Consider the following 12277-nt stretch of genomic DNA (forward strand, 5'->3'; position numbering starts at 1 on the left):
GATTTCTTGCAATGCTAAATAAAGACTATGCACATTTGTAGACTTAAAGATTAAGAGATTTCTACAAATGCCTGTAGCTTTTTACATATACATCAACTGCAGGGTTGTGTCTAAAACGACACTGTTATAAATACATAAAACATGTTAGGAGATTTTTGAGGAGATTAAATTCAAACCTGACCCAGTTCAAGTGACATTCATAGCTTATACCATCAAGGCAAGCAAGGTCATAAATAAATCTGTTGTCTCTTAAAACGTTATATGAAGAGAAGGATATTTTTGTCCTGCAAAGACAGCAACTGTTTATTAAATAATCATGCGGCGTTGTTTTTTTTCTAGTTCTTTTTGAGATCCTTTCCTGGAAATCCACTGGTATTGTTTTGCATAACACCAAGCCTGTATATATTGCAGCAGACCTGTTACACACGTGGTACATTAAACATATTTGAATGTTTAGCTTTTACCTCTTTATGATCTTAAACCCAATGGTCTTATTACTAATAATAACATTGTTGAGAGATTTTGCGGTTCATAGCTTATTTCTCCAAACAAAAGTTCCACCATCCGAAACATTTCCAATAAAATGAAAATGTCAAAAACATCCATGTTCAAAACATCCAGTGGAGTTTTATTCCTCACGTTGCCTTTTACACTTTACCACTTTGGAATTGTCACTTTGAAAATGCCACTAAATGTGACAAAACGTGCTATCATAATTACTCTTAACTTCCTAAAAAAAAACGGCATATGCACGGTCTACTCAATAGAAGTCTCATTGTCCTACAGAACCGCTCTGACGCACCAGATTATGCATCAATTATGGTAGGAATTAGTGGCAGTTCTAGGGAAATCTTTTGGCATATGGTGCATTACAAAAGAAATGTCAGCCCACAGGGCACAAATTCATTCTCATAGGGACAAAGACGCGCAGGCCCATAAACGCACTCCCTGATGGTTGCACAACTGCATACCATCAAACGAGGTTTTCCTGGACAAGTGGACAGTCAGAGGGGCTTCAGTCTTTGTCTGCCTCTCGGTTATCTGTTCTTCCTGGTGTCCTTCTTTTTCTTGCACGTTTGTGCAGCGTTACTAGAGTAGAGGGCAGTGGCGTGGCCTGTGGTCTTCAGGTGATCGAAAAGTTTGTTCCTGGTGGCAAATTCATACTGACAGGTCACACAGCGCAGGATGGCTTCCTTCTATAAGGAGCAGAAAAAAACATTGAGAAAAAGATACATTAAGCTTTACTGCCACCAATTGTAGACAGACATTTCTGGGGGGGGGGGGGGGGGATAATAAATCGATTTTTCTGATAAAAAATTGTGATTACGGATTAAAATGTAATTAAAACAAATCTGCTGTGCTTGTTTGTAGGGCTGCACACTTTAGCCAATATTTTGTGACTGTATATCAATATGGCAAAAAAAGAGAGAAAGAAAATATATATATATATATATATATAATTATTATTAGTAGTAGTAGTATTTTATAGCCATATTGATATATATTACTAAATAAAAATATGAAAATGACTAAAACAAATAAAGAAATATTACTATAATATTTCCCTGTAAAAAAAAATATATACTATTATTTTACATTACAAATGTAAATTTATAATACTAATTTTTATGGGTCTTAATTTCCTCAGACCATCAAATTTGATTTTGATGAAAAACTGCAGGGAGCCTTTAAAGCTTTTCTTTTGATTGATAAGCACTTCTCATTACAAGCATGGGAAGAATTATTATTTCATTTATACTAGTTTAACATATAGTGTGTAGAACTACTTTATTATTTCACCAATCAGAATGAGAATAAACAAAGCTGGCGTATGCATACATTTTAGTCAATTATAGATGATTATAGAAAACCATGTTATAATAAGTCATATGAAGTTGTATATGACTGGATGATGATTATAAAACAGCTGTAAGGCCATAGAGGAGTGGCTCCTTGCTCACATGTACACACACACACTCTAACGTAAGTACTGTACACACCTCTTGAGCGACTTCTACACCGCCATGTGGTTTGCCATTCTTTTTAGAGTCTTTTCCACCTTTCTTCCCTTTTGACTTTTCAGAGCTGTATAAAGTGACATTAAGAGTTAAACTCAGTTCATATCAATATACAGAGAACTTTATAACAACTTAACATTTTAAACCGGTGGATTGTTAAACAGGCATATGAGAGGCACCTTTTTTGGTCTGTGGGTTCACATCCCTCTGGTTTTAAATTCTCATCTGGGTCCTCAGAGGGGACAGGGGCTTCCTCGCTGTTGCCCGAATCAGGTGCAGGTGGGGGACGCTCTTCTGTGCCCCGTTGGACTGGACTCTCGGGCTCTTCTGGGAGATTCTACAGATCAACCGTATTAGAAAAATGACATTTTACTGGATCAAGTCTAGCCAATTCAAATACTTCTGAGGTTAGATTTCAGTGACTTACATTTGCGGTTTTCTGCTGCCGTTTCTTTTTCTTCTGCCTTTTAGATAATCTGTAATCAAATGAACCAATCAGTGGACAGGAACAGCCAACAATGCCACCAGATGCCTCGTTTAAGTACACAAACTTACAGATGTTCTACAAACTCCTTTATTTATTACAATTTCAGACAATATGAAAAAGAATATTAAATAACTAATAAATAAAATGTTTGAATTTTCAATTCAGCATTGACATTATAATGTCAGTAGTGCATGATCAATCCTACTGATTTTAACATTAATATAATTAATAATCTTTTTACATTAGCATTTGATTAATGCTCACAGTAGACGCTTATAAATCAGGCATATATTGTGAAATACTATAATAGCGAAACAAATAAATTATATTCGAAGAGCACATCTCTAGTGCTATGGTTTACTTTTGTCTCGGTGTGCCACCAAGTTCATCACTATCATCATCATCATCGTCGTCTTCCTCCTCTCTCTCCACAGAGTTCTGACTCAGCGACTTGTCTTCCTTCTCCAGCTGTTGCCGTAGCAATGCCACCATCTCTCTGTGTTTTTTGGACTTCTCATGGTTTTTCATGCTGATGTGAGAGAAACACATTATACTGCTAAATGATATGCATGTAATGCAAATTAGTTCAAAACATGCTGTTTGTTTGTGATTATTAAATGAATTAATAAAACATGTAGGCTAAAGTAAAAAAACAACACCTAAGAAAAAAATTCTAAATCATTAAATATCTACACTAATGTTAGTGTTGTGTCCATTTACACTACCATTCAAACGTTTGGATTACATTTTTTTATTTATTAAATTAATCACAGGTTACAGTATGAATGCTACAAAATATTTCTATTTAAAGCATTTCCATTGAAATGCTGTTCAGTTGAACTTTCTATTTATCAAAGAAAACTGAAAGAAATTATCATGGTTTTCAAAAAAATATATTAAACAGCACAACTGTTTTCAACATTGGTAATAATAAGAAATATTACCTGAGCACCAAATCAGCATATTAGAATGATTTCTGAAGGATCATGTGACACTGAAGACTGGAGTAATGATGCTGAAAATTCAGCTTTGCATCACAGGAATAAATTACACTTTAAAATACATTAAAATAGAAAACAGTTATTTTAAATTCTAATAATATTTCACAATATTGCTGTTTCTACTGCAATTGTGATCTAATAAATGCAGCCATGGTCAGCAGAAGAGGTTAAAAAACCAACTGTAGAATGGTAGTGTCAATTTTTATACTTTATAAATGTAATACAACTACAGAACTGAACTAAAAAATGACATAATGTTTATTAATTTGTGAAGTGGCCGACTGAAAAATGTGAGATCTAAAAACTGAAATCCACATTTTGATCAGTGAGGTGATGAAGGGTGTGCGACAGCAGTGCACGTGTTCTCTCTGCTCCGTTCACTCACGCTTTATCGGATTTGAAAGATTTGTCACAGGCAGGGCAATACAGGTCATCATAATAGTCGTCCATTTCCGCGGCACCATCTGCCTGCACCGCATCTGACAAAGGTCAAGCAGCTGTTAGATACGTTCCGTCCATTACTCACCAATGTTTTACAGTATGATTAAGGTATTTTTCATGACTTGTGTATCATAGCATTATGTATGAATCACAGTTGACTGCTCTGACTTGTCCTGTCTATTTATATAGTGACCTCTACAACTATTTGGACACTGATGTCACACTTGAAAAGTGACTGCATAGATATATAAAAAAAAAAAAAACATGTCATGACGTAGGACAGTTTTTAATCCTTCAAAACTTTGTTCAGTCTCAAAATCATAATGTGCATTGAATCTTTGACTGGTCCCTGAACCTGTACCCAGAATCCACTCAAGTATACGTGTACGTCATCAGAACTCACCTCCCCCGTCTATGTTTGCCCTCTCCTGCCCGTCTTCCACCTCCTCCTCGTCCTCTTCACTCTCCGATACGTCACCAAACTCTAGACCGTACTCGGCTTCCATCTGCTGCAGTTCTTTCTCCAGCTCTGACATGGCGGCCCAACTCTGTTCCTTATAGTCTTCCGCCAGCCTAATGGCACATATATCAGCATATTAGAATGATTCTGAAAGATCATGTGACACTGAAGACTGGAGTAATGACGCTGAAAATTCAGCTTTGCCATCACAGGAATAAATGACTGTTAATATAGAAACGAACAACTTTCACGCACATCTGATCGATAGATAAACCGCGCACTCTTAACAGGTAAATATACAGAAACTGAATAAACAAACACTTCACAATCTTCGCTGCATAAATGATATATAGATTAATCCTTATTAAAGCTATAAAAGTGTCAAGAGTCATTCAAGTCTTTTGTTCTTTGATTAACATTAATGACACAGACACCAGCAGGGTTATTAGTCACTTTAAGACCTGACGTACAAGCAAAAATATGTTTAAAAAAAAGTTATATTTACTTAAATAAAATATAACTATAAACTAAATCAGCTAAAATTAAGTGGGTAAAATTTTATATATGAAAATGTGTGTGTGTGTGCATAATATATATATATATATATCTGAAAGATCGCGTGAAACTGAAGACTGGAGTAATAGCTGATCAAATAAATGCAGCTTTGGTGAACTTTGATTTTTATTTTATTTATTTAATGCAAAAGCTTTGATATTTCAAGGTTTTACATGACTGTGGGACTATATCTATATAGCTATCTATATAAAGCTAAATATCTCTCCCAGTTGAGACATTTTTAGCGTTGTATGGACAAAATATGCCGCCATATCACCCAGTCCCATAAAATGGGCTAATCTCACTCACTTGGCCTGGTCGAGCTTCTGTTTTCTCCTCAGTTCTTCAGCTTTCTTGGCCTTCTCCGCATTCTGCTCTTCCACCAGTTTCTTATGGGCCTGAACGCGCTTGTCACGTTTTCGGACAAAGGCCACCAGCGACCGCACCAGCTCGCTGTGCTCTTTCCTGGCCTTGTCCCTGGTTTTCTTGTTCTCTTTCTCCATGGCTCTCTTCTCCCAACGGTTGGAGGCCTGTCGCGTGTCGTATTCCTCCTTCCACGCAAAGTTTTTGCGCGTACAGAAGCTCTGCCAGTAGCCGTAGAATAAATGCACCACCTGAGAGCACCAGGGAGACGGAATTGAGAGAAAAAACAGAGCCAAATGTGAAGAGAACCTATTATACTATATAACTAGATTTTCTTGATAAACTTCCTGGATGCTTTATCCTTTTAACAAAAATATGAAGAGGCTTGTACAGTCATCCTCATTTCATCTGCTTCTTGCAGGCCTCCACTAATGGCAAATGACTCCCAAACCTCCATTAGGTAAAGTGCAGGTACGGGCCACACCGGAAAGGGAAATGGTTTAGATCACTTAAGAGCCTTCAGGTCTAACTGGAGTGGGTGAACTTCATTGTTCAGACTCTGGAGAAAATATTCTCGACGGCTAAAAGAGATGCTGGATAGCTTGAACCAAATGTGAAGTCTTCAGTCAAGATTTTCCCCCTCTTTTATCAAACAATCTGAAATGTATTTTCAGATACGAAATACTGCCGTCCTACTGTTACCTGTACTAGCTTATTTGGACTAAGTATTTAGATGGGAATGCTTTCGTGTTCCATTTATCTAAGTTAATAATCCACAGTCTCATTTGGCTGAAAGGTCTAAAATGCACTAGACCCCCTGAAGAACTCTCTCTGATGCCATGTTTGGGCAATCAAGTGTTTTCATGGTACAATCTATACATATCTCTCGAACAAACCATCTCAAAATCATCTTTTCTAAACAATTCATCAAAAAGAAATGTCTCTCTATTCTGTCTCAAGATTTGTTCCGTTTTCTAACGATTCTGGTTCTCCTGATTCCAATTCTTTAAAGATTCCATTAACAATTTTATGAGTACTTGAAGAAGTTTGTCTTTAGACTGATTCAAACTGATAACAGAATTATTTTTGACTGATTCACTAAAAAGAGTCAGAATCATGTACAGTGCCATTTAAAAGTTTGGGGTTGGTCAGATTTTTTAAAATATTTTTTAAAAGTCTCTTCTGTTCACCAAGGCTGTATTTATTAAATCAAAAATACAGTAAAAACAGTAACATTGTGAAATATTATTTCAATACAAAATAAATGTTTTCCATTTTAATATATTTCAAAGTTTAATTTATTCCTGTATTTTCAGCATCATTACTCCAGCCTTCAGTGTCACATGATCCTTCAGAAATCATTCTGATATGCTGATTTGCTGCTCAAGAAACATTTTTTTATTATTATAAATGTTTAAATAGTTTTTTCTGCTTTTTTTCAGGATTCTTTGATGAGCAGAAAGTTAGAAATCCAATAGAAATCTTTTTGTAACTTTATTAAATGTCTTCACTTGACCCCAAACTTTTCAACAGTAGTATAAGTCACACTGGTGGTGACTTTTTAGTAGTTCAAGTATATATATTTTTTTTTTCAAAGACACAAAGAAACACTCATCTGAAACAATAAACAGCTCATTGCTGTAAGGACATTTTGATAAAAGCAAACCCTCTGTTAAAGGACTGCAGAAGTTTCTACACATTCTGTAATGAATCATGGGGTGAATAAACAGCTGTCCTTTTTACCATATCTCTCTCTGACCAGCAACTTGCTGCTCAAACCATAATTATCTCATGCCTCCCACCCAAAATTTGTCAGGACATAACAGTAAAAGCTGTAATAATGTGTGCTAGTGTCTACATACAGTGTCATAGTCACTCTGAGAGTCTCCAAATGAGGGAAACTCATCCTCCTCGTCTTCCTCATCTTTACTGTGCTCCATCTCCTCCTTTACAATAGACTCAAACAGGTTCCTGTATACAGTGTAAAAGCCCTACAGAGACAAAATTAAAAACACATAACATCAATTTCTACAATTAATAATCTGAATCACTCCAAACTGAAAGCAAGATTTGGATTACAGTGCATTTTCAACATGAACTTCTACTGCCCTCCAGTGGTACATGATGGTGTCCACTTTACAAATTGCAAATGTTAAGCAGTAAATTAACTGGTTTAGGTTTTTTTTCTTTAATATCAATGGCAGACATATGCATGGAAGCTTGTTTCCCCCACAGAATAAAAAAAATCTGACATTTTTCCTATTTTTCCAATTCAGACATTTTAACTCGCATTGCCAGTTTATAGTTCACAAGTCTGAAAAAGTCAGAATTGCAAAATATACACTCGCAATTGCGAGAAAAAACGTCAGAATTGAGATGTAAACTTGCAATTGCACGTTATAAAGTCTGATGTGAAAGATATAGAGTTCGCAATCGCAAGAAAAAGGTCAGAATTGTGAGATAAAAAGTCACAATTACCTTTTTTTACTTTTTCATTCTGTGGCGGAAACAAGCTTCCATACATATTAACTATACATTAAAAATAGATAAATGGACAATGCGACATTTTCAATGAAAAAAGGATGAACGGACATCTAGGCATGAGGCTATTGACCAACTAAAAATACATTTTATTTTATTATTCACCTGTTCGTCATCTCCGTAACCCGAGTAACAGGTGACAGTGAAGAACTGCACGAGATCAATGCTGTCGTCCTGGTACTCTCCGCTGACTCCCCCTTTCAGCAGCGCCTCTCGGTGGTTATCATACCTTAAAACAAAAGTAACAGCAATATTAATATTTAAATATTAATGGATGTATAATGAAGACTGTTCATTTGAACCAGCCATTTTAGTATATTAACGGCCAAAAACAGGATTAGTATTACTGGTACTCTACCACATATTATAGAGATAACGTGTCAGAAAACAACAGTAATTTTTATTGATATAAGTTATAACAATAACTATAGTATGTAACGAATTACTATTGCCATATATTTGCAATACTTTTGCAATAAAATCTGGAATTTATAAAGAAATAATGGCTATAAATTCAGCAATGGCATACGCTGCAAGAATAATTTTTTTAAAAATGTATATTTAATATATTTGTTATTCATATTATATTCCTGATTTATTTGCAATTTTCAACCCACTCCAGATGCATCCAATACTCGTGCAAATGAAATCCTCATTTCTGTTAGGCAGCTAGACCATGTAGATAACAATAACATTAAATACTTCTCTCTGTCATTCCAAGCCCATATGCTGTTATTTTTTCCATAGAACACAAAGGAGAATTTTGTATACAACAGCAGCAGCCACTTCTGTCAAAAAGCTCCACAAAAGTGGTTCATCCATACCACCATATGGAAAATAGCCATTTAAACCTTTTTGTGTTCAATGGAAAAAACATAGTGGTTTGGAACAACATGAGGATGAGAATTTAAGAATGACAAAATGTTAACGTTGGGGTGTGAACTATTCCTCTAACCCTTTAACTAGCACCCCCACAAGCCGAAAATGACATACTCAAAATGAAAGAGCTGCAGCTTGAAGAACGCTTTGGTCTTTTAAAAAGACCATGTGAGAATTTATCGTTTTTAGTCACGTGTTTGTTGTGGAGCCCTGGGGGGCAAAACAGCCACAGAACTGCAGCACAAATCTGTCAATTTTCCGTCTCAAAAACAAAAATATGTGAACAAGATGCAAGTTTTATGTACTTGTGATCCATATACAGCACCTGCTGCACTTTTTCAACCAATAAAAACAGCAGAACATTCTAAAATGCTTAACACTTTAGCACTTGTGGGTTGCACCGATAAGGATTGAATTAAGCTAAGTTTAATGCTAATCAAGGATTTATTGATCTGGGTTTTATTTTAAATCAAGTTTTGTTGCACCACCTCTTAATTAACAAATCAGGGATTACATTCTGACCTGGGATTAAAACCTCCATCTGCGATTCATTTTCTCTGTCAAAATGGACTCGCCAATTGAACAGCAACAATGTTAATATTCCATTTCCTTTTTTATTGAGCAGCAGAAACTCTCTCTCTCTCTCCGAAAATAGTAGGCTAGCTCTTACCGATAAAGGGAAATAAACGTGTAAAATGTCAACTGTCTTTAAAAACTGCTACGTACGTAGAAAGACCATTAGAATTAAAGGCTGATCAAGCAGCATAGGCGGATGGTGAACCGACCCCAGGCTAAGGAGATGCTTAATCCTAAAGCGCCTTACTTTACACTAAAATAGTGATATTAAACGATCAAATTCAGTTTACACCTTTTTGATGATGCATACTCTATACAGGCGAGCAAATGAGCCCAGAATATGAACGCAATGTGTTTTCTTTATAATGGTTTTCGATAAAAAAAAAAAAAAAAACGCTTAACAAGAAATCTTGTGTTGCATTTATAGTCTGTGTTGATCTGCTTGCCTGTACAAAGTATGCATCATCAATAAGGTCAGGTGTATATTGAATTTGGTCTTTCAATATTACTGTCTTACTACATTAGTACTTACTAAAAACCTGATCAAAATGACTGGCGGGCAGCGGAGGAAAGCCTTGTTTTTCCATCAAGGTGGACGTTCCTATAAGGGTGTGACGTCATGTGAAAACTTAATTACTCAGGATCAGTTTAAGAGAAGCTCAATTGTATGAAATCCTTATGATGTGACGGCGAAGGCCAAGTATGGTCACCCAAACTCGGAATTTGTCCTCTGCGTTTATCCAAGTTTGTGCACACACAAACAGATCAGTGAGTAGTGAACAAACACACACACACTGATATTAAGACTAACAAAGATGAAACCAAGATAAATGTTCCGGTTCAAGTTTGAGAGAGAAAAAAACGGAAGAAAACCAAGTATAAAAGTATTTCACACGGAACAGTGGTGAAGGTCGCGCTGCTCAAAGTAAATAACTGAATATGAGAGAGTTTGTGGCTTTGAAGCTAAACACACACTGGAATGCATTACTCACGGAAAACTGGACATTTTCTCACCATCTGATTCTGTGCACACCATGTTTCTTGTACAAGGAAGTTCTAATATTTACCAAACTGATACTGGTTAAGATCCCCATTAGAATCAACAACTCTCACCATGGGGGTGGGAATGGATTCCAACAGCTGGATTTATTCATTTACTTGTTTTTAGTTTTCACAAACATGCCTTGCAAATTCTCAGTCCCTGACACTATGTGACACTATAATAAGGCAATTTGCATTTTGGATCATAACTCTGGAGCCTATGAATTTGTATCTCGTAATTCTGATTTTTTTTTTCACACAAGGGAGTTTAACCCCTGTTGTGCAGCGTTTTGTTTGTCAAAAAAATAAAAGGAATTATTTCATTTTCATTTGCTTACATTTTAAAAGAATAAACAAATTGTTCATGTTTCATGCCTTCATTTGATTACCACAGTTTTTGCTAATTTATTTGTTTTAAATCAAAAATTTCTATAACAATAAAAATAAACATTCATAGGGCCCTATTATTGTGAGAAAAAAAATGTAAACTATTAAGCTGTAAAAGTTTTATGACGGCATATAATGCTTTTTGATTGTTGGAATCCTGAAAATTAAAGAGGAAAAGACAGAATTTGGTAAAAATAAAACAGAATTTGAGAAAAAATGTATGTATTTCATAGGGCCCTAAAAAAATATTTTTGTAACATTTTTAACTATATAGGTTTCATGATTTCAATTGATTATACATGCTTTTTGATTACTAACATATAATTTAACCATTAAATCAGAGTCCAGAGAAGTCAACCGGAACTAGTGACCAGACGAAACCCACACTAAAATGCATGTTTGAGCTGTTTCAACTGAAAGCAACTTGCAGTGACATACCTTATAATGTCAGTGCCACTGTTTTGTCTCAAGATTCACACCAGTAATGTTTTTTCCTAAGGCACATTTATAAAAGCTACTTGAATGTCATAGTTGAATTAAGGCCTAATCCTGGCTTAATCTAAACCCTGTCTGTGAAACCAGGCCACAGTGGTTTATTTCCAGGGTTTGTTGTAGGTCTTACCAGGCTCTCTCCTGTGGATCACTCAGAACATCATATGCAGCCTGGATCAGTTTGAACTGCTCTGCAGCCTCATCTGCATTATCCAAGTTCTTGTCTAGAATCAGAATAAAAGATATGATACATTATTACATCATTTCATTATTAAACTGACGTAAGTCCTATAACGTTAATTAACAGCACTTGACTTGACAGATCATCGCTGAGGCACACCAACAGCCTCATAATAAAATGGGACAATTATGGAATAAATAAAATGAAATCAAATACCTGGGTGCCATTTCAATGCTAATTTCCTGTAAGCCTTTTTCAGTTCGTCGTCCGAAGCGTCTTTTTTAACGCCCAGCACCTCATAGTGACACTTCATCCTGACTCGGACTTGAGGGAGATCTTACACAAACTGTAAAAAGGCTATCCTTTGAAGACTACTGTCATTAACTACAGCACACACGAAATGTCATCAATGTGCCCACGTGGGTCGTTAAGTAAAACTATAACAACGCTAACCTAATAACACACTAAATATAATAAAAACGAGATATTAATACAAACGATAAACGAGCTTATTCATCAATTTATTGGACAGTTGACATATTTACACTCGACAGAAAAATTACACGAAGCCGGTGTCGTGTGTGGATCTGCGGCGCATGCAATTGACGTCACACACGAGGAGCGCTGCTATTGGCTGAGAGTTGGCTGTTACTTTTTTATAAATTCTGTTTTTTAGTTATTTATTTAAGACTTTGTTTGTGTTTGCACTGACAAAATACAGCAAGGATACAATAACTTTTAAGAATAAATTAACATTTCTGAATATGTGCCATACCTCCCTTGCTCATACATTACTCGCATAGATTGATTAAATGATCGTAAAATGCTTATATAAACATTAGTTTAAAACCTGTT

General features: G+C 35.7%; 1 protein-coding gene across 1 annotated transcript; it reads right to left on the reverse strand.

Moving 5' to 3' along the window:
• Nucleotides 1-607: 607 nt before the first annotated feature.
• dnajc21 (DnaJ heat shock protein family (Hsp40) member C21) lies at nt 608-12024 on the reverse strand. The gene is made up of 12 exons (XM_056258333.1): nt 11639-12024; nt 11372-11465; nt 7972-8095; nt 7188-7316; nt 5272-5576; nt 4351-4520; nt 3892-3985; nt 2867-3034; nt 2446-2494; nt 2198-2355; nt 2001-2085; nt 608-1196 (listed from the first exon to the last, which is right to left on the reverse strand). The coding sequence occupies exons 1-12, from the start codon at nt 11733-11735 to the stop codon at nt 1038-1040; spliced, it is 1632 nt and encodes a 543-aa protein (XP_056114308.1). The 5' UTR covers nt 11736-12024; the 3' UTR covers nt 608-1037.
• Between the last annotated feature and the right edge of the window lie 253 nt (nt 12025-12277).

This window comes from Rhinichthys klamathensis, unplaced genomic scaffold, assembly GCF_029890125.1.
Source record: "Rhinichthys klamathensis goyatoka isolate OS25496 unplaced genomic scaffold, OSU_Roscu_1.1 h1tg000150l_1, whole genome shotgun sequence".
NCBI lineage: Eukaryota > Metazoa > Chordata > Actinopteri > Cypriniformes > Leuciscidae > Rhinichthys > Rhinichthys klamathensis.

Coding starts and splice junctions, on each gene's coding strand:
- dnajc21 (XM_056258333.1), bottom strand. CDS start 11,735: ATGAAGTGTCACTATGAGGTGCTGGGCGTTAAAAAAGACGCTTCGGAC. Junction 11,466..11,638: donor AGCATTGAAATGGCACCCAG/GTATTTGATTTC, acceptor TTCTGATTCTAG/ACAAGAACTTGGATAATGCA. Junction 5,577..7,187: donor CTCAGAGTGACTATGACACT/GTATGTAGACAC, acceptor TGGTGCTCTCAG/GTGGTGCATTTATTCTACGG.